At 37.5% G+C, this 24,844-nt stretch overlaps 2 protein-coding genes across 2 annotated transcripts; one reads left to right on the top strand and one right to left on the bottom strand.

Moving 5' to 3' along the window:
• Nucleotides 1-11,360: 11,360 nt before the first annotated feature.
• On the top strand, nt 11,361-14,544 carry LOC112291561 (uncharacterized). The gene is made up of 5 exons (XM_024539147.3): nt 11,361-11,703; nt 12,355-12,707; nt 12,944-13,636; nt 13,768-13,842; nt 13,948-14,544. Exons 1-5 carry the CDS (start codon nt 11,607-11,609, stop codon nt 14,182-14,184), a joined length of 1,455 nt encoding a protein of 484 aa, XP_024394915.1. The 5' UTR covers nt 11,361-11,606; the 3' UTR covers nt 14,185-14,544.
• A 7,373-nt stretch (nt 14,545-21,917) lies between these two features.
• Nucleotides 21,918-24,575, bottom strand: LOC112290924 (double-stranded RNA-binding protein 2). The gene is made up of 4 exons (XM_024537762.3): nt 24,374-24,575; nt 23,738-23,985; nt 23,387-23,606; nt 21,918-23,090 (listed from the first exon to the last, which is right to left on the bottom strand). The coding sequence occupies exons 2-4, from the start codon at nt 23,981-23,983 to the stop codon at nt 22,201-22,203; spliced, it is 1,356 nt and encodes a 451-aa protein (XP_024393530.1). The 5' UTR covers nt 23,984-23,985; nt 24,374-24,575; the 3' UTR covers nt 21,918-22,200.
• Nucleotides 24,576-24,844: the final 269 nt, after the last annotated feature.

The following is a 24,844-nucleotide window of genomic DNA, read 5'->3' as shown; positions in this document are numbered from 1 at the left end:
ACTTCTTCCACTTCAAACTTTTGGTTATTATCTACTTCTATAGGAGAAATATAGATAACTTTTGAATTTGTTTGGTTGTGATGTTGATTTACTTGCTTCTTTCAACTGAACAACTTCTTGCCGCAGACTCTGAACTTCTTCTATAGGCATAGGCATAGTACTTCTATGATTTACATTGAAAATACTTGAGATTTGTATTCTTAGAGTGTTGACAAGCTCATGAAGATCTGCCATAGTTGCAAATTTATTCTCACTTTCATAGAGAGAAGCATCTATAATCTTCCTTTGATAGATAACTCAAACAAATTCAAAAGTTAAATTAGAGGACGGTAATCTGCAACCTCTAAAAATAATTCCTACAAAGAGAGATAATCCACTCTCTTTAAGGAAAAGATCAATATTAGAAAATAAGTTTTTTTTGTTTAAAGGTGGGTAGTCCGCAACCTTTAAAATACAACAATAGAAGTGGAGTAATCCACTCACTTTTAAAATAAGACAAAAATAATATATTTGCACTCTTATCAAACTGTCAAGGACATGAATCTTAAAGAAAGAGAATCGTCAATATACTCTTCTATTACTAAAGAGAACTAGAAAGTCACTCAAAAGGTGATGTAATATTAACTAGAATGGCTATTGCCAAAAATAAGAAGACTAGAAAGTCTTGAAATAAGACTATATTGAAGATCAACAAGTACTTGCTTAGTTACAACCACATAAAGATTAAGCATAGTATGTTGCTAATAGTAAAAAGGTACCAAAGAGTTAAAGTAAGTTATTGTGGTGGCATCAAGGATTTAGTTAGATGAGGTAGAAATGGATGTAATATCAAAAGAATGGAAGTTGCCTCGTTGGTGAAGAAACCACCACCTATAAGTAAAGACTGTTGGAAGTAAGAATTATCTTTCTCCACACTTCTCTTAGACTATAATCCTTCCTGATGCTAAGTGTTTGTAGCTTTTAGACTTCTTTTCTTCAATAAAGTATGGGCCCTCTCACATTTGCTTAAGTAATTTTTGAAGTTCTTTGAAGTTGCTTTATAAGTGTGGAGTAGATCAAGTTGTTGTTACTGATGTTGGGCTTTGGAAGAACCTAACTTTCAGATTCAGATCTAGATCTAGATCATGGTTTGATCTTACTTGTGGTTAAGAGCATTTTGGTGTTAGTATCTTATTTTTCACTTATAGACAAAGTTTACATTGTGCTTTTGTTGAAATAGATCCTTGGTAATCTAACTTTATGATTTTATGTCCTAAAGTTGCTGATTGTGCTTAAAAGGCTTCATATGGCGTATAGAGGTGATTTGTGAGTATAAGAAAGATATTAGAATGGCAAATCAGATTTGAGACACTTAGATAAGTCATCAGACTTGTGACAAGTTTTGAAAGTGAAGTTGAGAGAATTTTTGGGAGTTAAAATACTAGTTTGTTCACATAGAACGATTTTAGGATTCTAAGGCAACAAAACCTTCTTACTCATTTTTGAGAGCATTAGGACTTCTTCTTACAATTTTTTTGATACAACTCTTCCTTAGACATGGCTTCAAGTAAGGGTGAAGGATTGAGAGTTATTGAGAAGTTTAGAGGTGACAATTTCTACCATTGGAAGGTAAAAATGGAACTTTTGTTGATATCTTTGGATCTTTGGGATATTGTAGATGAAAGTGAAGAGGCTCTAAGCAAAACTGCTGATATGAACGAGAAGAAGGAGTTCAAATGTCGTAAAGAGAAGGCTTTTGGATTGATTGCAACAAATGTGGATGAAGCCAACTTCTCCCACATTATCTCTTGCAAAGGACCAGCGGAAGCATGGAAGACTCTTTGCAACATCTATGAGAGCAAAGACTTATCCAACATCATCTATACAAGGAGGAAGTTCTTTACTTACAAGATGGAAGAAGGTGAAGACCTCATGGCTCATGTCAATAAGGTAAAGGCTCTTACAAATCAACTAGCAATTGTTGACAAGCCTTCAGAAGAAAGTGATATTGTCATAACCTTGCTAATGAGCCTTCTCAAATCCTACAACTATCTTATTGTAGCATTGAAATCCATCAATCTAAAAGAGCTTATAATGGATTATGTGACGACAAGACTTGCCCATGAAGTAACCAAGAAGAAAGAAAAGGAGCCTCAAAGTGGAGATTCAGCACTCTACTCACGTTAAGGCAAGGAAAACTATTCAAATCAACGAGGTAATGTCAAATCTTGCTTCATTTGTGGCAAAGTGGGCCATTTTGCTCGAAATTACTACAAAGGCAAAAAGATGAAGAAGGAGAATGTAAATAGTGTATAAGATGAGTTTGGAGGACAAGATTATGCATTCATGGCAACAAATGGGACCTCTATAGCTGCCATGTCAAGATGGATTGTAGATTCAGATTGTTCCAAGCATATGACACCTTATAAGTGTTCATTTGATACTTATGAGGCTATTCTAGCATCAAACATGGTGTTGGCAGATATTGGTACATGTGAAGCCATTGGAATTGGTTCTATTATGGTGGAGGTGGTTGTGAATGGACAAACCAATAGGATCAAATTCAAAAACATCCTTCATGTGCCGAAGATGAAGCAAAACCTACTTTTGATGAGTAAACTTGTAATAGAAGGTTTTAAAGTACAATTTGACAAGAATGGATGTTTTTTAAGAACATTGAGTGGAGATAAGGTCTTCAAAGGCTTAAAAGAATGAAATTTGTACTACTTCATTTGTAAGAAGGTAAATGGAGTGGAAGTAGCCGCATTTGCTGAGTTTACATCAAACCAAGACAAGTTGAATATATGACATCATCGCCTTGGCCATTTGAATGTGAAGAGCATGAGAGATCTCAAGACCATGGTAATTGGCTTAGATCTTGGCAATATAAGCCATAATGTAAAATAACTTTCATGTGAAGGATGCATACAAGCCAAACAACAAAGGGCCTCATTTCCAAAGAGTGTAGCAACATGTGCTATCAAGTTACTGGAGATTGTTCATTCTGATGTATGTGGACCTATGAAGAACACAAATATTGGAGGATCAAGATATTTTCTTACTTTCATTGATGATTATTCAAGAAAGATTTAGATCTGTATTCTTAAAGCCAAGAATAAATGCTTTTAGAGATTTAAGGAATTTAAAGCACTCGTTGAGAAACAAAGTGAATGCAAGATCAAGGTGCTGCATACGGATAATGGAGGTGAGTACATGTCTAAGAAATTTGTTGTTTATTTGAAGAATGAAGGAATTGCTAGATAAACCACAACTCCATATACTCCACAATAAAATGGTGTTGCTGAAAGGACAAATCGAACCATTATAGAGATGGCAAGGAGCATGCTTCATACTCAAAATCTTGGCTATGAGTTTTGGGTGGAAGCTGTGGTGAATGTAGTGTATACAAGAAATAGGTGTCCAACAAGTGCACTTGCATGAATGACACTACAAGAAGCTTGGAGTGGGAGACAGCCTTGCATTTCCCATATGATGACCTTTGATTACATTGTATGAGGTCCAAACTTCATGCAAAAGGTACAAAGTGTGTGTTTCTTGGTTATTGCGAAGGTAATAAGGCATATAGGCTAATGTGCTTGGAAACCAAGAAGATCATCAAAAGTCGTGATGTTGAGTTTTTGGAGTAGAAGAGTGCTTATGAACAAGTGGAGATGTGTCCAAGTGGGAGTAATGGTGTATTTATGGACACATCTTTGAATTTAGCAAAGAAACAAGAAGATGAAGATAATGAAGATGAAAAGCCAAAGAAGGTTGAAAAGATGAAGGCTCTTATAATTACTAGGACCAGCAATGAAGGAAATGAAGATGTTGAAGATTGGAATGATGATAATGATGAAGAGTACCAACCATTGAGTGAAAAACGACAAGATTTAAGAATTAGAAAAGAACAAGGAGTGCAAGAAGGCGAATGTTCTTCTATAGGTGAAAGGAGATATCCTTTAAGAGAAAGAAGGCAACGTGGCGAATGGTGGAAGGATTACATCCTTCCTCAAAGTAAAGAACATGCAAATGTTGCTCTTCTTGCTGATCTATTATCTTTGTGTAATGGTATGAAGTATGAAGATGCAATCAAGTGGGAGAAGACTATGGAAAAAGAGTACCAATTTCTTATAGACAATGATATATGAGAATTGCAAAAAATCCAAAACATCACTCAACGACCAAGCATATTGATATTCAACATCATTTCATACGAGAGAAGATTGAAGATGGTTAATAGGTATGAAGTATTGTGCTACAAATGACATGCTTGTTGATGCGCTTACAAAGGCATTAGTGAAGGATAGACATCATGATTTGATTAAGAAATTAGGATTAAAAGCCTTTTGACTATTAGTAAAGTGGGAGTATTAAAGATCAGCAAGTACTTCCTTAGTTACAACTACATAGAGATTAAACATAGTATGTTGCTAATAGTAAAAATGTAGCAAAGAGTTAAAGTAAGTTATTGTGGTGGCATCAAGGGTTTAGTTGGATGAGGTAGAAATGGATGTAATATCAAAAGGATGGAAGTTACGTTGTTGGTGAAGAAACCACCACCTATAAGTAAAGAGTGTTGGAAGTAAGAATTATCTTTCTCTACACTTCTCTTAGACTACAATCCTTGCTGATACTAAGTGTTTGTAGCTTTTAGACTTCTTTTCTTCAATAGACTAAGACTAGAAAGATGTTGAGAAGAGTAAAGAAGGCTTCACTCTTGCCTCCATATATACTCGCTAACTAAGAGCTACGTGGTGATGTCCTATAGGACTTCCAACATGTGTTGACTTTGTTAGCCACATGTCTTATCTTGCAAGGCAAGTTATCTATATATGCGCCACATAGTTGGCTTGTTCCACAAGCTACTATACAAAGATAACTTATTCTACAAGCTACGAATACATGGTTAGCTTTTTGGCCAAGTTTCTAACTTACAAACACATCTAAAGTCAAAACCATGTCTATGAAGCTTCTAAGAAGCTTTTCTAAAAGACTTTATGAAATTATTATATATTTACCTACTTCTACTTAATCATATATATAACTATTGAGGTAAATGTATATGTCTGTGATAAGTAGTAACCTACAAATTAAATACTTGTTATGTGGCTTTTTAGATATTGCTACATATCTCGTTAATTAAATAGAACTTATAGAATTAGAAGTGAGGTCTTTCCCATTCTGATCAATACTTTTCTTGCTTCTAATTTAATTTGAAGAGTTTCTAATCTTTTTGTCTTTGGCAATAGCCACCTTAGTTTCTTCTTGAATATATATATTTCCTCATTTTTTTTTGTCAACATTCTTTAATTTACATCTTGCTTTGTTTAATTACATTTTATAAGTCTTTATCATCAAGAATTAGTTTTTGTAATTCTATTAATCATGTTTGTATAATATATAAATTTATATGATAAAAAATAATCTATTTATAGTAATCATAAAAATAAAAATTTAATTTTGATAAAATTTTATAAATTTAGTATATTTGATCAATATTTATTAATATTTAATTAATTTCTATATTTAATATAATTCCAAATTCATTCAAAATTTTGATAAAAAAACAAAGATTTTTATTCATCATAATTATGAATAATATTTATGAAAAGATTCTTTTATAGTTTCAACATCATATTCTTGAGAAGAAATCTATTATTTCTTATCTTGCATCTGAAATATAAAGATAAAATATGATTTAAGATAATTAAATTTTCCAGTGTCTATTTAATGTAAAATTTGATAGATATGTTTTTAGTAGATCTATAAATAAATATGCAAAATTTTATAGAAAAATAAGTTATAGTTTGTGAGAAATAGAGATTTAAAAGAATGACAAGAAGTGGAGCAACATGCTTATAGGGAGAAGAACTAAGGCTTTGGACATCAAGTGGTGACTTGGAGCTTGTGAAGGTGGATGGATGATAAGGTGCTTGGGTGGCACCTAAGAGGTTTCGAGTTTGAATTTCCATGGTTGCACATGAAAGAGAAGAAAAAAGAATATTTTTTAAAATTCTTCAATTAATTTATCGATGATATCTAGAAGATTGGTTCCACAATGCTTGCATTAAGAGATTATGTTGAGTGCCAAGGGTACTTGTCACCTATGAGTAGGAGCAAAGAATCTCCCTTAATAGTAGCATGATGTATGATCTTTGCTTTTGATCTTCTTATTGTTGCCAAGATTAGAGAAAGAGTGAAAGAGTTGCATTAAGACTCCATTTCTTGGAATAAATTTATGGAACAACTCAAAGATGAATTTTTTGAAGTAGATTCAGAAAGAATGACCAATAAGTTATTTTTAAAGTGGATTGAACAAAGCCTCGATATCAAATGGACCCAAGCAAGGTAATTAAGGATTCCAAGAAAAAAATTGGCCAATTAAGAAGGTATAAAAGGCAATTGCTTGATAGAAGGAAAATTGAGTTATTTTTGCAAGCATCAAATATTATTTGGAGAACAAATTACTCTTTCATTTAGCAAATATGGCATTTAAAAATTACTTTATTAATGATTGAAAAAAAATAAAGGAGGCAATTGGACTTTTAGCTAAGCAATAAAAGCTTAAGATTCAGAGTTAACCGGCACAATTAGATCTAGTATCCATTGTCCTAACTTCTTCATTGACTCAAAAGATGAGAAAATATTATTCATAATAAAGCACTAGAGAAATTAATCAAAGATATGGGAGATTTGATAGTGGAAATGACAAAATTGAAAAGATCTTAAAAACCTAGTGTATCAAATTCTTTACAAAGACCTAGAAGATATATTAAAAGATGTATGTGATATGATAGTCTAAGCCACAAGTATGGTGTTGTAATGTAATACAACTATATAGGTGAAACTATAATCAAAATTTAATTTCTAATTAATATCTAATTATCTTGATTCAATAATAATTCAAGGTATCTAAACATGGCTTTTATAAAAGCATCTTAATTTATTTTCTTATCTTAATAGTTAGTAGGTTGAAGGTTGGTTAGTACTTTTACCTTCTAAGCTCTAGAGATTCTTTTATTATCTTAGAAAGACTATAAATTGATAAAATCAGATTAGAAGAGATAAATAATTAGTATAATTAATACTAGGATTAAGTTGAAGGTAGGATTGGACTAAAAAATCCTTAGGATAGATTAGATTGATATTCAAGGATCGATCGTTTATAAGACATGGTTGAAATCAGACCTCTAGCCACTAAAATGATTGCCTAGGAAAAAATAGGATTTCATTTGAAGATTGGAGATTAGGATTTGAGAGCTAGGTTAGAGCTTATTCCAAAGATATAAGGTTGGTTTTGGTAGGATTTATTTGGACTTTGTAATTGTTGTTAAAAGATAACTTTTGTATTGGCAACTTAGGATTTATGCAATTCAATTAGGGCTAGCACTCTCAGCTAGTTTATAAAATTGGTATCACATCTACAATTCAAATTTTGAAAGTACTTGGTTAATTAGGTGTACTAAGTTTATAAGAAATTTTGTAATAATCTAATGGTGCAGTTGAGAGATATCTGGATTTTGGTATAAGAATAAACTAAAAGTTGGCAATTTAGAATTTCAAGTTGGTGGCCAAGTAATATTAGTCACAATCTATAAGTTGGATTGGAGTGAATTCTTGTTAAGCACATAGAGGACTTATGGTAGCATTTGTGTGAAATTTTTTGTTCGAAGTGAATGGTTAAATCATAAGCTATAATTTACTAAAGCTTGCTAATTAGGATTAAGGTTTACATAGAAAGTTTAAAATTATCTAATTATTGAAGTAATAACGAAATTAGAATTTATATAGGATTGAAATTACTAAAAAGAGTATTTTTGAGTACTTTGTATTAGATTTAAGCACTTTTGAATTAAAATTCAAATTACATTCTTCTTATAAGGATGAAACATATTAGGATTTTTTGGATATTTGTAAAACACAATCTCACCTTCTACAGCCAAATGTTTTGGTGTATTTTCAAATAAAATAATATGTAATATAACATAAGTAGTGAATTGGACATAAAAGTTTAGGATAAAAGGTATTAGATTATATTTGTGGTTATTTGGAATTGATGGCGCAAGAAGGTAAGAAGGTTGAATTTGGTGTCTTTGATGGATCTTTGGATAGAGATACAAATAGAACTTCAAGTAGAGCTTCAAGTGGATTTTCTATCGATGAAGAAGGTATGTATTTTGATCCAAATACTGCAAAAATGTTTCAAGCATTTACATTATTTATGCAACAGTAACATGGGAATGATTGCAAAGAGGCTTTAACCACCAAAGCATTGTAAGTGGTGGTTAACAAGATTGACCAATTTGATAGAAGGGATATTTCTAATTATTTAAGATGTTATATGTAAAAAATAGAATTAAATCATATTTCTAAGAAGAAAATGATTCAATTATTTGAGCTTACTATGGTACTAGAAATAAAAGAGCATATAAGATCTATTATGGAGCAAGTTAGAAGTTCATGGAAGGTATTTTTACATGCCTTGAAGGATGAGTATTTTTTAGAGGACACTGATTGAGTTACCAAGAAATCATTCATGGAATGGATTGAATGACCTAAGAATAATTTACAAGCAATAAAATTTGTCAAAGCTATAGACAACAATAAAGGCATAGTTAAAGAAAGCTCAAAAATAACAAAAGATCAATGCAGATGCTTATTGCAAGAAAAAACCACAATTCAATATGAGTAACAAAGTATAGTTATTTTGTCACAATATCAAGATTACTCATCCTTGTGACAAGTTGGACTATCATAGGTTTAAACTTTTTTTTATTTGTAAACAAATCAATCTTATTACTTATTGATTATATCTACCAGAGTCTATGAAGATCCATCTCATATTCCATGTATATCTTATAGAGCTATATAAGATAGTAAGTATCTAGAGAAGAAAAAAAAAATGCCACCTCTTCCTATAAAAAAAGATAAGAATCAAGAATTTGAGGTGGAAGAAGTCTTAGATTCAAGGTGGCATCAAAATAAGTTGGAATATCTTCATTGATACAAATCTGATATTAGTGAATGCACACAAGAACCAACAACGAATCTAGTAAATGCAACAAAGAGGATTGAAGCTTTTTATCAATGACATCAATCAAAATCAAGATGAAGATTTGTAAGATCTATGAAAGATGATGACCACTTCTCATGGAATTTGTCCGTAGAAAGGAGGATAATATCACAGACATATACATTTATTCCAATAGTTACTTATATCATTAAGTAGAAGTAGATAAATATAAATTAATTTCATAATATCTTCTAAAGAAGCTTCCTAGAAGCTCCATAGATTTATTTTTGACTTTACACATGTTTGTAGTTGATTGCTAAATTAAAAACTTAATCAAAAAGTTAATCACATACCACATGTATTGGTAGCTTATCAAACAAGCTAATTATGTGATACACATATAGATAACTTGTCTTACAAATTAAGACATATATCTAACAAAGTCAATACATGTTGGAGATCTTATAGAAGATTGTTATATAACTCTTAGTTAGAAAGTATATATGGAGGTAAGAGTGAAGTCTTCTTCACTCTTATTAATGCCTTTCTAGTCCTTAATCTTGTTTCAAGACTTTCTAGTCTTCTTAACTTTAGTAATATCCATTCTAATTCAATATATTATCATCTTTGAGTGATTTCTTAGTCTTTTCAAGCAACACAAGAGGATATTGAAATTTTCTTTCTTTCAAATTTATATCCTTGACAAATGATTAATTATCTAGTCTTTCATTTCATTACTAATTTATAGACCTACTTTGATTCTTATTTTTAAAAAATGAATGTGTATACATGTATATGTAATATCACCATTTTTTTTATATTGGTTACTATGGAAATAAATCACTTTGCTAATATGTCAATATAATACCCCTAATGAATGGCAAACCAAGTAAGACATCTTTTCTTTAAATTTTTTGAATAATTAACATCTTTCAATCATCATGTGGCTTATGTGTATAGTAATATTTAGATAACTTTACGTGAAGTTATGATTATTGTAAGATTCCGATTTGTACATCATCTAATATAATTTAAAATTTGAAGTGAAAAAAAAAAAAATGATATATCCTATTTGTATCAATGAATAATTCAATTAAAGGCATTTAAAATTAAGATTTATTTTTTAAGTATGATCAATGAACTAAGATACATGAGATCCATCTCCTATTATTTATATCTTTATAAAATCATTGATTCTCTCCTACAAAATATAAGTTGTAATAAGAATTATTATCATAGATTTATTTTGAATTTTTAAAATTCTAAAGTAAATATCAAATTTTTATTTCAAATAGGGCCAAGAAGCTCATTTTATGTGCATTGAAAAATCTTAGGCCTTCCTTTGATAATTTTTACAAATTTTCAATTTAAAATTAATTGGTAATAATTTAAAAAATTAAAAATTAATATCATATTTTATTAAATGATAAAAATACAAATGAAAAAATAAATATAATAAAATAATAATTATTTTTTAAATAAAAAAATTCTATATAAAATAATAAACTTTATAAGAATTTAAAATTATTCATAATTTAGGTTATTTTTTAATATGCAAGATTATATAAATTTTTCAAAAAATATATATTAAAATCATTGAATTATTAATTTTAATTATTTTTAAATTTAAAATATAAATACATCAAAATAAGTATCTTCAGATCACACACAAGTATTGATTATATTTATTTATTTGTTTATTTATTTATTTTAAAATTAAACTATCAATTTTTTTATTAAGCTTATATTTTAAAGCATTATCTTATTAATTTATTTTTACTCAAAAAGCCACATTTCTTAGAGAAGAATAAATAAAACTTTATTCATCTATTACAAGTGAAAGACAACCATTATTTATACAAGGGTCATTGATGCACAAGCACAATCCTTTTAGGCTGTGGCGACGATGGTCATCTACCGACCGGTGAACTCCCAACGACATTCATCTACTCAATAACGAGCATATCATATATTCATCTAAAAATCAACCACGAATCCACTCGACATTCATCGAAAAGAATCTCCCTCGCCAACAAATAAAACGTCGTTAGCATCAAACCACCCCATCGGCTCACCGCCACCGTGTCACAGTGGCCCAGATGCGAGAAAGGATCTGATACGGGGCAATCCACTTGGATAGAGTACGATCACACGTGGTTCCCGAGGGGCGCTCCCGAGGGGCGTTCAATTGAAGAGAACCATGAGAACGCCGAAGGAGTGGGGTGCTATTTGGAAGTATCTTATGGATCACTGCATTATCCGGTGGTTTTGATAACTCGTGTGAACAGAACCCTAGACGGAATAGCTCACTGCCCTTGCTCCGACTTTGCTACTGTCTCGCCCAGCTACCGAATTAGTATTACACGGTTTCGCTTGTTGCCTAGTTTTCGATCGGGGTCGGTGTGACGCCTTTCGGAGGGAAGAATCGGTCCTCTGCTGCTGATGCGGCTTCGAGGCTGAATCCTCAAGCCTGGAGCCACTTATTGCGCATTTCCACATACAATACTGTGTAGCAATCGGAGAGAAAGGTTTCGTCTTTCTTCTGTGAGTGTGCGTTTTCTGGGAGGTGGATTTGGCGTGCAAGTGCAGAGGGTGAGTTGCGTGAGTCCTCGTGATGGATGGGTTTTTCAACGCCTTCAAGAGCTCGGGACTTGTGAAAGTGGTGCAGGATGTGGCTGAGGATGCTCTTCACGTGAACCGTGACGGGAAAGGTAGTGTATTGGGCGATCCATTTTTCCACATTTGTATCGGAAGGGTAGTTTCGCGTTTGTTGCGGTTTCTTTTCTTCGATGGAGTTGGGGTTTGATGTTTTTGGTAGGCGGCATCCTGATCGTCTTGATTCTTGAATGCCTCACTCGCGAAATATCACTTGGATTTTGAGCAGCTTTGTCGGATTTAGCCCTTTTTAGAGCACTATGCTTCCTTTCGGTTGATAGATGTGTTTGCTTGTAAGGATAGCAAGGTAGAACTTTCGCTTAAACTGAGAGTTTTTTCTGAAAAGGGTATCAAGCACGAGCATGTGTAGTTCGCATTTGTGAATTTCTTTCATAACAATTTGGTCTGCTGATCTAGATTTGATACTTTATAGCCTCTCTCACGTTTACCGACGCGGTTTGCGCTATGGCTTGCACTCAGCTTTGAGTGCTATGAAGGACATTCAACTCTTCAAGCTGATATGAATCAGGCCGTTAATTGAGGATTTCAGAGTGATATTGTTTGGAGATGGTCATGAGAGTGCGGACAAGCCATCTCTTGAGTTGCTGAGAAATATACCACGGGTTTTCTTGTGTCGAAAACAGAACCTTGCTTGTTGGGAGATTTGAAGTGGTGTGGCTGAGTGGTGGGGCGATTGTGTTGTGCAGTAGGGAATGTTGACTCAAAGTCACGTTCCTACGATTCTTCCTCCACGGATTGGCCAACTCCAGGAGAATCTGAAGCTGATGAAACCCGCTATTCCCGTCATTCACGCAATGATGATGACCAGTCTTCGCAATCATCATGGGGACAGCCGGCTCGCAACGGACAAGACGAGTCATCGGAATCTAATTGGCAGCGTCCACGTCCAACTCGCAACGAAGAGGACGAGACTTCTCAACCTGAGTGGCGCCGCCCACGTCCAGGAAGGGACGAAGAGGATCAAGAAACGCAACCTAAGTGGGGCTCTTCTCGTCCAGAACGTGAGGACAACCGGCCTTCTGAAGGCAGCTGGGCTAAGGTGATAGTCTTTTTGTGTGCTTAGTGTCAAGTTGAGCTCGACATGTCTTTTCTCTACACTACAAATCAATCTTTTCACCATGTTTGTGTTGGTCATGCCAGGCGACGCTTGTTGTGTCGATAGGATAGCAAAATACCACTCCAATGTGAATTCAAAATCGCAGACGGAGAGCGCAAGTTATGTGGTTTGTGATCCAAAATGCAACGTTTTATTGACATCACCTCTTTTATGTGTAGGTTGCATCTACTCACGGAGATGACAACCAAGACGACGGCTGGCAGACTGCAGGTCGCACACGTGCCGGAGGGCGTCAACATCGTCCTCACATACGACCAAGTGAGGAGCAATTTAACGAGTATCAGCGCGATCCCAGTGAGCAGAATTACGCCGAGGAAGCTTCTGTTGACATCGAGCCAACGGAAGAGGAATTGAACGACCTCTCAGTTGCTGCAAACCGTCTCTGGGATCTTGATCTCAACAGACTAGTACCTGGCCAAGACTACGAGATTGATTGTGGGGAAGGAAAGAAGTTGTACAACAAGGAAGACATGAGCGTAAATTCACTGTTCAAGTTTATGGACAAGGGTGTGTTCAAGCGTCCCACATTTGCCCGTTTCTACCAACTCTTGGATAACTACAACTCCGATGAGTCGAAGCGCGAGGAGATGTCTGCAGCAGAGGAGCGAGAGCAGATGGTCTTCCTTGAAGAGATCAGTCGTACCGCTCCTATCAAGTATCTGTTGCGCTACCTCGCCGAAAAGAGGATTGTGTCTAACAGTATGGAGGAATTCAAGCAGATATTCCGCAACCTGTGGTTTGAATTCTATAACCGCGGTGGCACACAAGATTCTTCTTCTGCTTTCGAGCATGTGTTCGTAGGAGAAGTCAAACGCCGAGGAGAAGTCTCAGGATTCCACAACTGGATTCAGGTGCATAACCCAACTACCGCCTATTTCCTTTCGTTTCTCTTTTCTCTTTTCCCCTTTTTTCTTTCTTGGCCTGCTTGCAATTTCTCTCTTGCTGTGCCCAATTTAACCTTTAAGAGTGTTATTCTTGTCAGTTTTATATGAAGGAGGCCAAGGGAACTGTAGATTACCAAGGGTATATTTTTCCGCGGCGGCGTGGAGGAGATTTGGTAAGTCTCTGCAGGGAATGCATCTTCTCCAATTGCTCTTGATCTTTGTCTATACGTACTGCAGAAATGGTTTTCTGATTGGATTTTTATGGTTGATTTGTGCAGCCGGACTCACAATCACAACTGATGACGATCCAATTTGACTGGAACGGTGTGCGGAAGGAACAAAGCAGTGTCATGATCGGCGTCAGCCCAGAATTCGAGCTGGCGTTGTATACTTTGTGCTTCTTCTGTGGGCAGGAAGAAAATCACGTAAACTTGGGGCCTTACAGAGTTAACGTTAAGTGCTACCACATAGGCGAAGACAGGATTGGTTCCGTCTTCCCGATTGCTCTAGACTAAGTCTTCTGTCTTTGCAGTTTGTATGTAGAGTCTGTTTGCAGAGGAGCTGCTGGTTGCTCTTTCCTTTTTCACTGATTTTCACGTTTCTGGAAGGGCCTTTAAGAGTGTAGATTTTGTTGGCCAAGAGTATGATCAAGAAGTTGAACCAACACTGATGCCCCACAAGAAGGAACTTGCTTTTTGGCATCAGAGTCGTCTCGCCAAAAATGTAGAAAACTCAGGGTCGCTCTGTAAAAGACTGGTATCCAGATTGTCAGAGTTATTGACATTCATAAACTTCAAATGCTTGTTTCTTCAATTGAAGAAACAACAAAACTTGAAGAGCTTCACTCAATTTTATTTATCACATATTCCCCAACACCTTCAAGGCGTACAATTTCCCAATGAATTTAATCATCTATCAGTCTTCTACGCTAGTTGTATGGGCGCAGAAGAGTTTCTGACTGCTTTAAGAATTGAATATCAACTTAATGATTTTTGGATCTCTCTATTCACTGTTTTCGTGGTCTTGCCAGCTTTACATATCCTTGGCCCCAGGCAATGTGCAGTCACTTCAATGAACTTCCCTCCCACAAGTTATCTAGAATGACTACGTCACTTTTCCCTCAAAAGCTCGTTCCATAGTTGTTCATTTTACCACACCCCTTTTTGGTAATCATTGAATGTTCGCTCTGTGCCATTCTGAATCCAGCTCGAGACATTTATGAGCCCCTTGTTTTATGTGCTCAAGTCAAGATCGACCTTATCGGTACAAGTCATGAACTTTAACCAGGGGTCACAGCAACTCCATACACATAATCAGAAGTGTCAAGGGAAAATATCATATATATCCTTCAAATATGCTGAAATGTCAAGCATACCTTGTATTCTTGATAATAGCAAATATACCCCTCAAGTTTGTGATTATAGCAAATGTACCTTTGTTGGTGATAAGTTATCACCAATGTTCCTTGTTTAGTTGTCATCTAGGGCCGAAACAAGAATGTTCTCAATGCGATTCAAACCTTAGTTCTTCAGAGAGTAGCTAGTTTAAATATACTTTGAATTTGAAACAACAAAATATTTTGGCACCAATTTATGTAAACAATGGTGCTCTTTGCCTAAACCCTATGTAAGAGTGCTTGTTTGTTGTGCACCCTAGCCTAATCCTATATCCAAAGCTTTAGTTCCAGCTTCAAGAAGAAAACCCTTATTAGATTAATTGCACATTTTTTTTTCCTTTGCACAATTCATGTTGTTGCCACACATCACTTCTTCTGAACAATATATATTGTAAGAATAATATTGTAAGTAGGAGCTCATAGCCTATTTATAATGCACAACTTATCATTATTTAAAAAATGTAATGAGGCATATAAGATTTCTTCCTCCTCAATGTCAATTTCCAAAATATCAATAGAACATGTTAAGAAGAAGACCTTGGTTATAATTACTTACTTTGCTGCTTTGCAAACATACTCTTTCTTGAGACAACAAAATCACAACAAAATTCATTGACATATTCAATTAGATAATAAACAAGGAATGTTGGTAGAAACTTATCATAAATAGGATACATTTACTATTATCACAAATTTGAGGGATATATTTGTTATTATCAAGAATACAATAGTATTCTAAATATTTTAGAATATTTGAGGGATATATATAATATTTTTTCTACTATCAACTATACTTGGAATAAAAATGCTTCTTCCATCTTGATCTTTTCAATGATACAACAATTATTTTGCTTTTAGTACTATTAGAAATACATTACAATGGTGAAATTAGAGATTATTAAATTTTATTTAATACCCTCCAATTTAATTTACAAATTACAATACTTATGTAATTTTTTTAAAATGCATTCTTAACAATTAAAATGTGATTTTAAAAAATTTAAAAGAAGCATTAAAAAAATAAGAATAATCTCATATCATTCAAAGATTAAATCTCAATCTTATTTCTAAATTTGACAATTTTTTTAAAATATATATAATCATATGTTAAACTTATTTGAAATCTAAAAATGTGGAATACAATAAATAAAGGACAAATCTTACTTCAACCACCCACTATAGAAAGAACTAGTATAAGACCACAAGCTTTACTTGTTTGTAAAACAAAAAATGCTTGTTAATGATAAAATAAAGTTTTTCTTTGTTTAAATTTTATAATTTGTTGTTGAAAATAAAATGAGCTTACATGTTTAATATTTTTAACATCAATATATTAATATTAGATAGATTTTATAAAAGCATTTAAATTTAAATTTAAAATAATAAACCAGCTATTTATATATTAAAAACAACAAGATACAAAATACCACAAAACATGAATACATCATAAAAGCTTATTTAGAACATTATTTGGCCAGAAAATATCCAATTCCAAGTAAAAAAAATACTAATTTTGTTAATGAGAAGATTATTACAAAGTTATAAAATATATTTTAGTTTATTAATAAGAAAATCCAATAGTCAATTTTAATCTTTAATAAAAAAAATTTAAAAAAAAAAAAAAAAAAAAAAACAAATCGATTTGACTTTTAATAAAAATTAAAATTTAAACTTTTATTATGTAATATATATATATATATATATATATATATCCAAATTTTGTGCTAACACTCTAAATATTTATAAAAAACATAAAAATACATGATTCCAATGTAAAGCTCTCATCTTTACTATGATTGCACATACTAGAAAAGTTTCTAATATAAGTGAAGAATATTTTCAAAAAAATTCTACACATCAAAATTTACATAAATCAATAAAAGTTTTAGCGTACGAAATAATTCCAAATCTAAATAGTGTAGATATTTAAAAAAAAATGTAATATTTGAGATGCATCAAAGATACTTAATTTTAGTTTTTTACAGATTCTATGGCTAAATATTTTCCATTAACTATTGATAAAGTTACTAATTCTCTAATCTAAAGAAAAAAGAATGAAAAATATCATTTTAGCAATTCTTTTCTAATTATTTTTTTCAACTTATATTATAAGATTTTTATTAAATATTTTAATTAAAGATTTGAACCATACTTTTTAATGTTACTATTCAAAATAAATTATCTTTTCTATCTTAATATGTTTTGAAAAATACACTATTAGCATATTAAATATTGTAACAAATACGATGTTTACAAATATATTTACAAGCCTTATGTTTCATTCTTTAATTTAAATATATGATTAAATTGCTATTTGTAAAAGAAAAACATTAGTTAATATCAAAAAAAATCTTTCAAACAAATTTATACCTAAAGAAAAGTACGTCAATGTTTACTTTTGGCTCCTTACATCTTTTTGTTAAAAACAAAATTAAAAATAAAAATAAAAAACTTTATTTTTTAACCTATTAGCAACCTAATAGTTATAACTCAAAAGTCTATCTCTCTTTAAGAGTAAACATGAACAAAGAAGAGAAATTTAGATTCATGGCAAAGAATTAAAAATACTTACATAAGAATTAGATTCCAAAATATGACAAAATATGTTTAAAGTATAGAAGGTATTAATCAAATATTCATAAATAAACTCTAATTCTCAACTTTTATATTATATTGAATATTTTATTTAAAAAATAAGAATCTCTAGTAATTGCTACTACTATTTCTCTATGTATTAATATTTAACTAGCTACAACAAGGTTATACTAGATAAAATATTTATATTATATTCAAACCTAAAAGATATTAAATAAATAATTAGCAATCATCAATTACAACTTTTCACCCTAAGATCAACTTAATTAGAAAATTTAACTTTCTATATATTCCTAATTTTTCATGACATACCATCTCAAGTTCTTTTCAATATTGAAATAAAAGATCGGTTTCTTTTAATTTACCATAATAAATTAGATCGACCAAGTTTTATTATTTAGATTCCAAAAAATGTAAAATAAAGAAAGTGATTTTTCAAATAAAGGCATAATAATCGTAGTATATAAATTAAAAAAATAAAGCATTTACAGAAAAGAAGCATGTATATGAAACAACACTGAATAATCTAGACATATAGGGGAGTAAAATAACAAGAACTACAATCACTACAAACAAAACCCTTTATTTTATTCTTTTACTTCATAAATCTCGGCTGCAACCAACATAATAAAAAAAAAGGTACTACCAATGTAACTTAAATGAATAAAAGCCAAAAACAAATATTTACGATAAAATATAATTGACAAAAAAATAAAAATCGTAAAATAGCACAGGTTATAACTTCCAAATTTTTGCATAATTTATAAATCTATTTAACAAAATAAAAGCAAAGTTCAAAATGTACTAAGTAAAATTCAAGTCGCATAAAACAATACTCATTCAGACAAGGTAGAAGAGAATAAATAAATGCATAAAACACACTTAACTATAAATAAAAGTTAATTCTATGCATGCTCAAAAAAACACTAAATATCTTATATGTTAATACTTACGATTGATATTAATTTAAACACAATTGTTCTAAAATTTCAAATGAGTATACTAATTTTTTAAAAATAAATCAAGATAATAAGATTAAATATAAAATCTAACCTTTAATTTTTTTAGTCCTATGAACATCAAATAAAAAATATATATTATCATGTAATATTTTGCATTGACATATGTATCTAAAACATAATAAAGAACCAAATATATGTATAAATTGTACTAAATACTATCACTTTGCTCTATATAAATATAAATGTCTAAAATACCACAATATATTCTTCATATATAATCATAAGCAATGAAACCACTTTGTAGTCTAACTCAACTTTGATAAGTAATACTTCTTTTGTCCCAACATATCATCACCAGATCCAAATTAAATACATAACAAGCAATGTCTTAACAGTAATATAAACAAAATTACATTATATTTACATATCATATATTGAACATTTAAGATACTGATATACAACATTATTAACCCTACTAAAAGTAACATCCATTGCATAGATCATATCCACTACATCATAATTTGCTCTAACCACTCACCAACTTTAAAAAAAATGTGATCAATCCACAACAGTGAAATAACATTCAAGTTCTACAACACCTCAAAAACAGACCAATCCAACCGACGATTGCCCTACCTAAACCATATGTAAGTATCCTACAACACTAACAATAACATGCAAGCCATAAAACCCCACAAAAGTCCATCAATTCTAATGATAGATATATACCTCTTTAAATGGAGAACCAACAGCCAACTCTAGAACACATTACATGTTAAAAACAATCATTACAAACCTAAAGGCAACTCACTATCACCTCTTCAATTACAAAAACACTTGGAACTAAACTCTCAAATGGTATACCCTAAGCAATGCAAACGTACCATCCATATAGAAATCAACCAATGCAAAAATACCAACCAAATTCAAATCAATACACCAACATTCTACACATAGTGCCCCCCACTCATACAGCATATGTCAACTTTAAATTTCTTTTAAAAAACTCGTCACTTAATGTCAGATACTACTTGGATGCCGTAAAAGAATATAAACCAAAAATACTCAACCAATTGAATCCAGTCGTTACCAAAGAATTTCCTTAAAACACACATATTAAAACCACAACACATCCGCTTTATAAAACCAATCACACAAATGTAAAAATCTAAAAACTAGTGCACACCATAACATGCTTCATTCACGTCCCATCCCCATACTCTCTAACAATGGACACTCTAGCACAGAACCCAAACCCACAAGTCATTCATCCATACACACCATCAACAAAACTGACCGAAATTCCCAATCGAGACCATTACCCGCACGATTTTAGTCTGCGCTGTTCGTAAATGAAGAGTTTCGAATTGCACCCATCATCCCCCCAACCCAACCTATTATTCAAATCCAACCATAACAACACCACAGAAATGCATATCAAACACCACAAAGACATGCAGGACCACACGCCCACAAGCACCCATGCTCTTCTTTTCGCCACTTTCATCCGTTCATCATCAACCCCCTAATCAATACCCTTCCACACAACTCTACAACGGCTTCCCTTAACGTACCCATTCACTCTCCGCAATTTATCCATAACTCTCATCACACCATTCCTAAACCACTCACCACCTGGTAGCTCAACGCCTGTTCACATAACATTCAAACCCCCCCCCCATGCCGTTATGACCATCATTGCCCAACGCAAGTACGCTCGGCCACCCCAGACCACCCTTAAAAGCCCAGATGCATTCAACCTCCTCGGCGTAGAATCCAAGTAAAGCCACAGCCAGTCCCATAATCACGCATGCCCCGCCTCTGCATGCAACCCCCCCCCCCCGTACGTCATCACCATGCGTCAACCCCTCAATCCCGGCTTTTCTCTGCCTATCCTCTGGCCTGTAAATACTCTCTGAATCCCCTGTTGCTGCAAAGACAACGTCCATCCACCATTCTCACGCCCAGACCCACTTCCCACACGCCATGTCCCCTCATTCACTCCACCATATCCCACTCCCCTCCTCCCGGATCCCAACGTCGTTCTCCACATCTTCCAAGCCTCTCAACACTCCAATCCCCACAACCACATGCACGCCCCCTCGCCCCACCCCATCCCATGCTTCAATCCCAACACGCTCCACTCATCGTCGTCAATGTGCTGTGCAAAGCCATGCCATGCCCAACCCACATTCACAAACCTCCCTTACGCCCATACACCATCACATCCCCCACCCCTACCCCGTCTACGCTCTTCAACAGCACCCCCACCCCATCCATTCATTCCGACGGAGACGCACAATTCTAAACTAAGTTAGCCCGCAACCCCTCACACCACAGCACCATACGCCCATTTACTGCCCACACCATTCACCCCCACTCGCATTATTCATTTTCATCGCCCGTACGCGCCACTAACCCCCTGACATTTCACCGCCGTTCAGCTTGTCAGCCGGAACTGAAGACGATGCAGTTATTCTGCGCGCGTGAATGAATGACACCTCTCAAGAGTCCTCACTATCGGCTTCAGTACGCCTTGCGAATCCCGCATTCTCACGCTCGCCATCCCACCCCCCAACACCTGAACCAACCACACGCCTGCCCATTGCGCACCATTCCTTCTTCTCGGTACCTGCACCGCATCCTGTCTGCTGCATCACCAATCCCACCCTCACAACCGCTTCGCAACTGCTGTGCGGCGCACGCCCCACCACACGCCACCCTCCTCGCCGCCTCTCGTCCCTACCACCACTCTCGACTTCCACACACTCCGCCACTACGTGCAACCTGCTCATACCTCTTCGCCGCTCCTGTCACCCGCCTCTGCCTCCCCGACGCACACTGCCCTCCTCCCTCCGTAACCCTCACCCCACATCCTACACTGCTGGCCCGACCTCCAAGCCTCGCCACAACCCCGCCCACCCTGCCGTTCCCCACTTCCGCCCCCACCTCTCCAAACCCACCCATCCATTCCCCACACATCCAACACTGCCCCGCGCATCACATCCACGCTTGTCACACCGCACCACACCACTGCACACCCACCTTCCCCCACTCCCAACCCCCCAAACCACCTCTCCACCCCTTTCTCACGCCTGCCGCACACCCACCCAGTCACCGCTACATATCCTGGACACTCCGACCCACACATCGCCGCCTCCCACCCCTACCGACGCGCCCTCGACATGAACAAATCAACACATGAAGCACAAGAAGAAGGATACATCAAAAAAATTAAGCACCAAGACGACGACAACGACAACAACAAAAACAAAAAAACAAAAAACAAAGGAAAGAAAAGAAGCACACATCATCCATTTCATAAGTTCTCATATATGTGTGCGTCTCCATATCCATCTATCTACCTATATATGTCCCCTACCTATATAAAAATATGTATCCATGTCTACAGTCCATCCCATCTCAAAGGATGCGATATCCACCGCCGCCGCGCATGAACCATCCATCCAGGGAGATGGCACGTCACCTCACTTCCCTCCCCCTACGCCCGCACCTCTACTCCGCATCCGCATCCGCTGCCCACCTCCTAACCGCCCTCCTTCGCACCCTCACAAGGCTCACAGGCTCAGCACCTGCCGTGTCGCAGCTTCGCCCTCGTTCTCTGCATCCTCTGCTACCACAGGACGCAGCGGGGCCGCGCGCGCCATCACAGCCGACCGCAGCACTACGGGCATCGCCGCCCTGCTCCCCACCCTCGCCATCGTCACCGCCTGCATGCTGCTCCACCAACTGCTCGCCCCAGTCCCTGACCAAGACATGGGATTGTACGACCCCTGCACCCCGCACGCTCCGTGCTCCTTCTCCACGGAATCGCCCCGCAGCTCGCCGTCCCTGCTAGCCTTCGAACTGTCCCCGCACAGCCACTCGTCCTCGTCCCGCCGATGGTCGTCGTAAGGCACTGCCACCTCGTGCCTCTCCCTCCGCATCGCCGCCACCGGCCGGACGTTCACGGGACTGTGTCGCCCCACAAAACCGCCCCCCATCGCCCTCTCCACCGCTCTCTTCGCCATCGCCGCATCCCGCATCGCCGCCGCGTCCCGGGCCCCCGCACTGTCCCGCTGCCCTGCAACGTCCCGGATAATCACCGACGGACCTACTCGCGACGGCCCCACGCCACGGTACCCGCCACCGCCCACGGCCCCCACCCCCGCATGCCCCTGATTCCGCATGTGCCGCTGCTGCTGCTCCATCGACAGCTCGCCCACCCAAGCCCCCGAGTGGCCCTGGCTCAGCCGCGGCGACCCGGGCTGCAACCCCTCCCTACTGCTCAAACACCTCACCCTGATCGGCATCACGCCCCCCGACGCACCAGAGCACACCTGCGGCATCTGCTGCGCCTCTTTCCCGTAATGCTGCGCCAACGCTCTCGCGATCGTGTTCTGCTCCTGCTCCTCGCTCACCTCGGTATCCGTTGCCACCGCCGCTACGCCTCTCCCTGGATTCGCAACTGTCACCCAACACACAACCCCACAATCTCATTCTCGCCTCCATACACCATTCCCAACCCTCCCCACATCCTCCACCACCAATTCCTCCCCGTACCGCAACCACCCATCCCTGCATCCCGTCTCCACCACGATCCTCCCACTGCTACTACCACCTTCCCTCGCCACCGCCCCATCCCCCTCACCAATTCCCTCCCCTGCACTCGCCTCCCCAACATTCCCACCGCCCACCCTCCCATTTCACTCCACTCACATTCAAATTCACACTCACACTCACATTCCCCGGAACTCCACTCACATTGCTTCAGTGCAGACCATGCAGCCATCGCTGCATTCTTCTCCGCCTGCTTCTTCGTCTTCGCAGCTTCCCCGCTAAAAGTCATGCTAGCCACCTCCACTGTGCATGTGAACACTGGTAGATGCCCCGGACCCGATCGAGTCGTCGCGTACACCGGGAGCGACACCCCCGCCCTTTGGGCAGTCTCCTGCAGCAGGTTCTTGCACACGCCCGTCTCGTCCTGCATACCATCCACCGCACACGTCAGCCCGCCAACACCGACACCCACACCCACACCCTCATCCCCTGCTCCTCCCATCCCATCCCACCATTCATTCCACCACACCCCGCTCCGATGACTGCCCCACTCACAAGGATCCGTGCTGCCAACGACTGAGACGGCCCTCGCCGCGATAGCGTGTTCAGAGCCACCTCCGCTGCGGCGTGCTCCGCCTGCCGCAACGTGTTGCAGTAATTAGGGCTTTCGAACACCTCCCCATTGAAGTTCACCGTCGCCTTGAACCGCGGTGCATGGTCCGGGCCCTCTCTGATGCATGCATACGCAGGCAGATTGAAGCAGCTCCTCTGAGCAAGCTCTTGAAGCTGGTTCTTGTACATACCTGCCACCACTCTCTGCATCAGCTCCATCACACCATGCTGTCGCAAACAAACCCTATCCCCGACCCTTCGCCCGCTCTCAAATCCACTCCTCCCCCCACCGCCTCCGCACCGCGCGTGCGCCCATCCATGCCACGCCGTCCCACCCTACCCTCCAAACCCCCTCTCTCCCTCTCCCTCCCGACGGATTCCGCTCCCCGTCTCCCACCTCACCGCACCTCACCACAGCGCACGCGATGACCCGCCCCTCTCAACCTCCTCTCGCGCACCACCCAAACCCCGCAGCTCAAACCGCCGCCCAGAGCGCCAAAATGCCCTACTCTCACTCCACCATCCTCCAATCTGCCCAACCCACACCAACCCAAACCCCCCTGTCCTCCACTCACTTACCTCTGGGGCAGACACACGGCACCTCGGTGCGCTGCGGCCTTCACCACATAAGCAGGCCCCGCTTCCCGCCTCTACCACCATGAACAGCACACCCCTGCCACCGCAACACGCTTCACACGGACCGCTCCTCGCAACCCTTCCCAACCGGCCTTACAACCAATAAAAACTCCACCACTAGCACTATCCTGTGCTCCTCTGCCTCACTGCGCACGCACACCCGAACTGCCCACCTCCACAAAAACACCGATGCGCTCCTTCCGCGACCCAAACACAAACGCCACACGCCACCCTCGCCGCAACCCCAAGCGACCGCCCGCCGGCCCGCCCAGGACGTCGGCCTCTCGACACCCGCACTAGCTTCTCGCGCTCGCACACACGGATGGCGTACAACCCAGCGCCTGCAAGGTGCACCTCACATGGCAGTGACGAGCGGGGGGAGGGGGGTGGGGGGGAGAAAGGATTTGCAAAGCT

This window comes from Physcomitrium patens, chromosome 14 (genome assembly GCF_059467195.1).
Source record: "Physcomitrium patens ecotype Gransden chromosome 14, ASM5946719v1, whole genome shotgun sequence".
Lineage (NCBI taxonomy): Eukaryota > Viridiplantae > Streptophyta > Bryopsida > Funariales > Funariaceae > Physcomitrium > Physcomitrium patens.
This window is presented reverse-complemented; position numbering and strand designations above follow the sequence as displayed.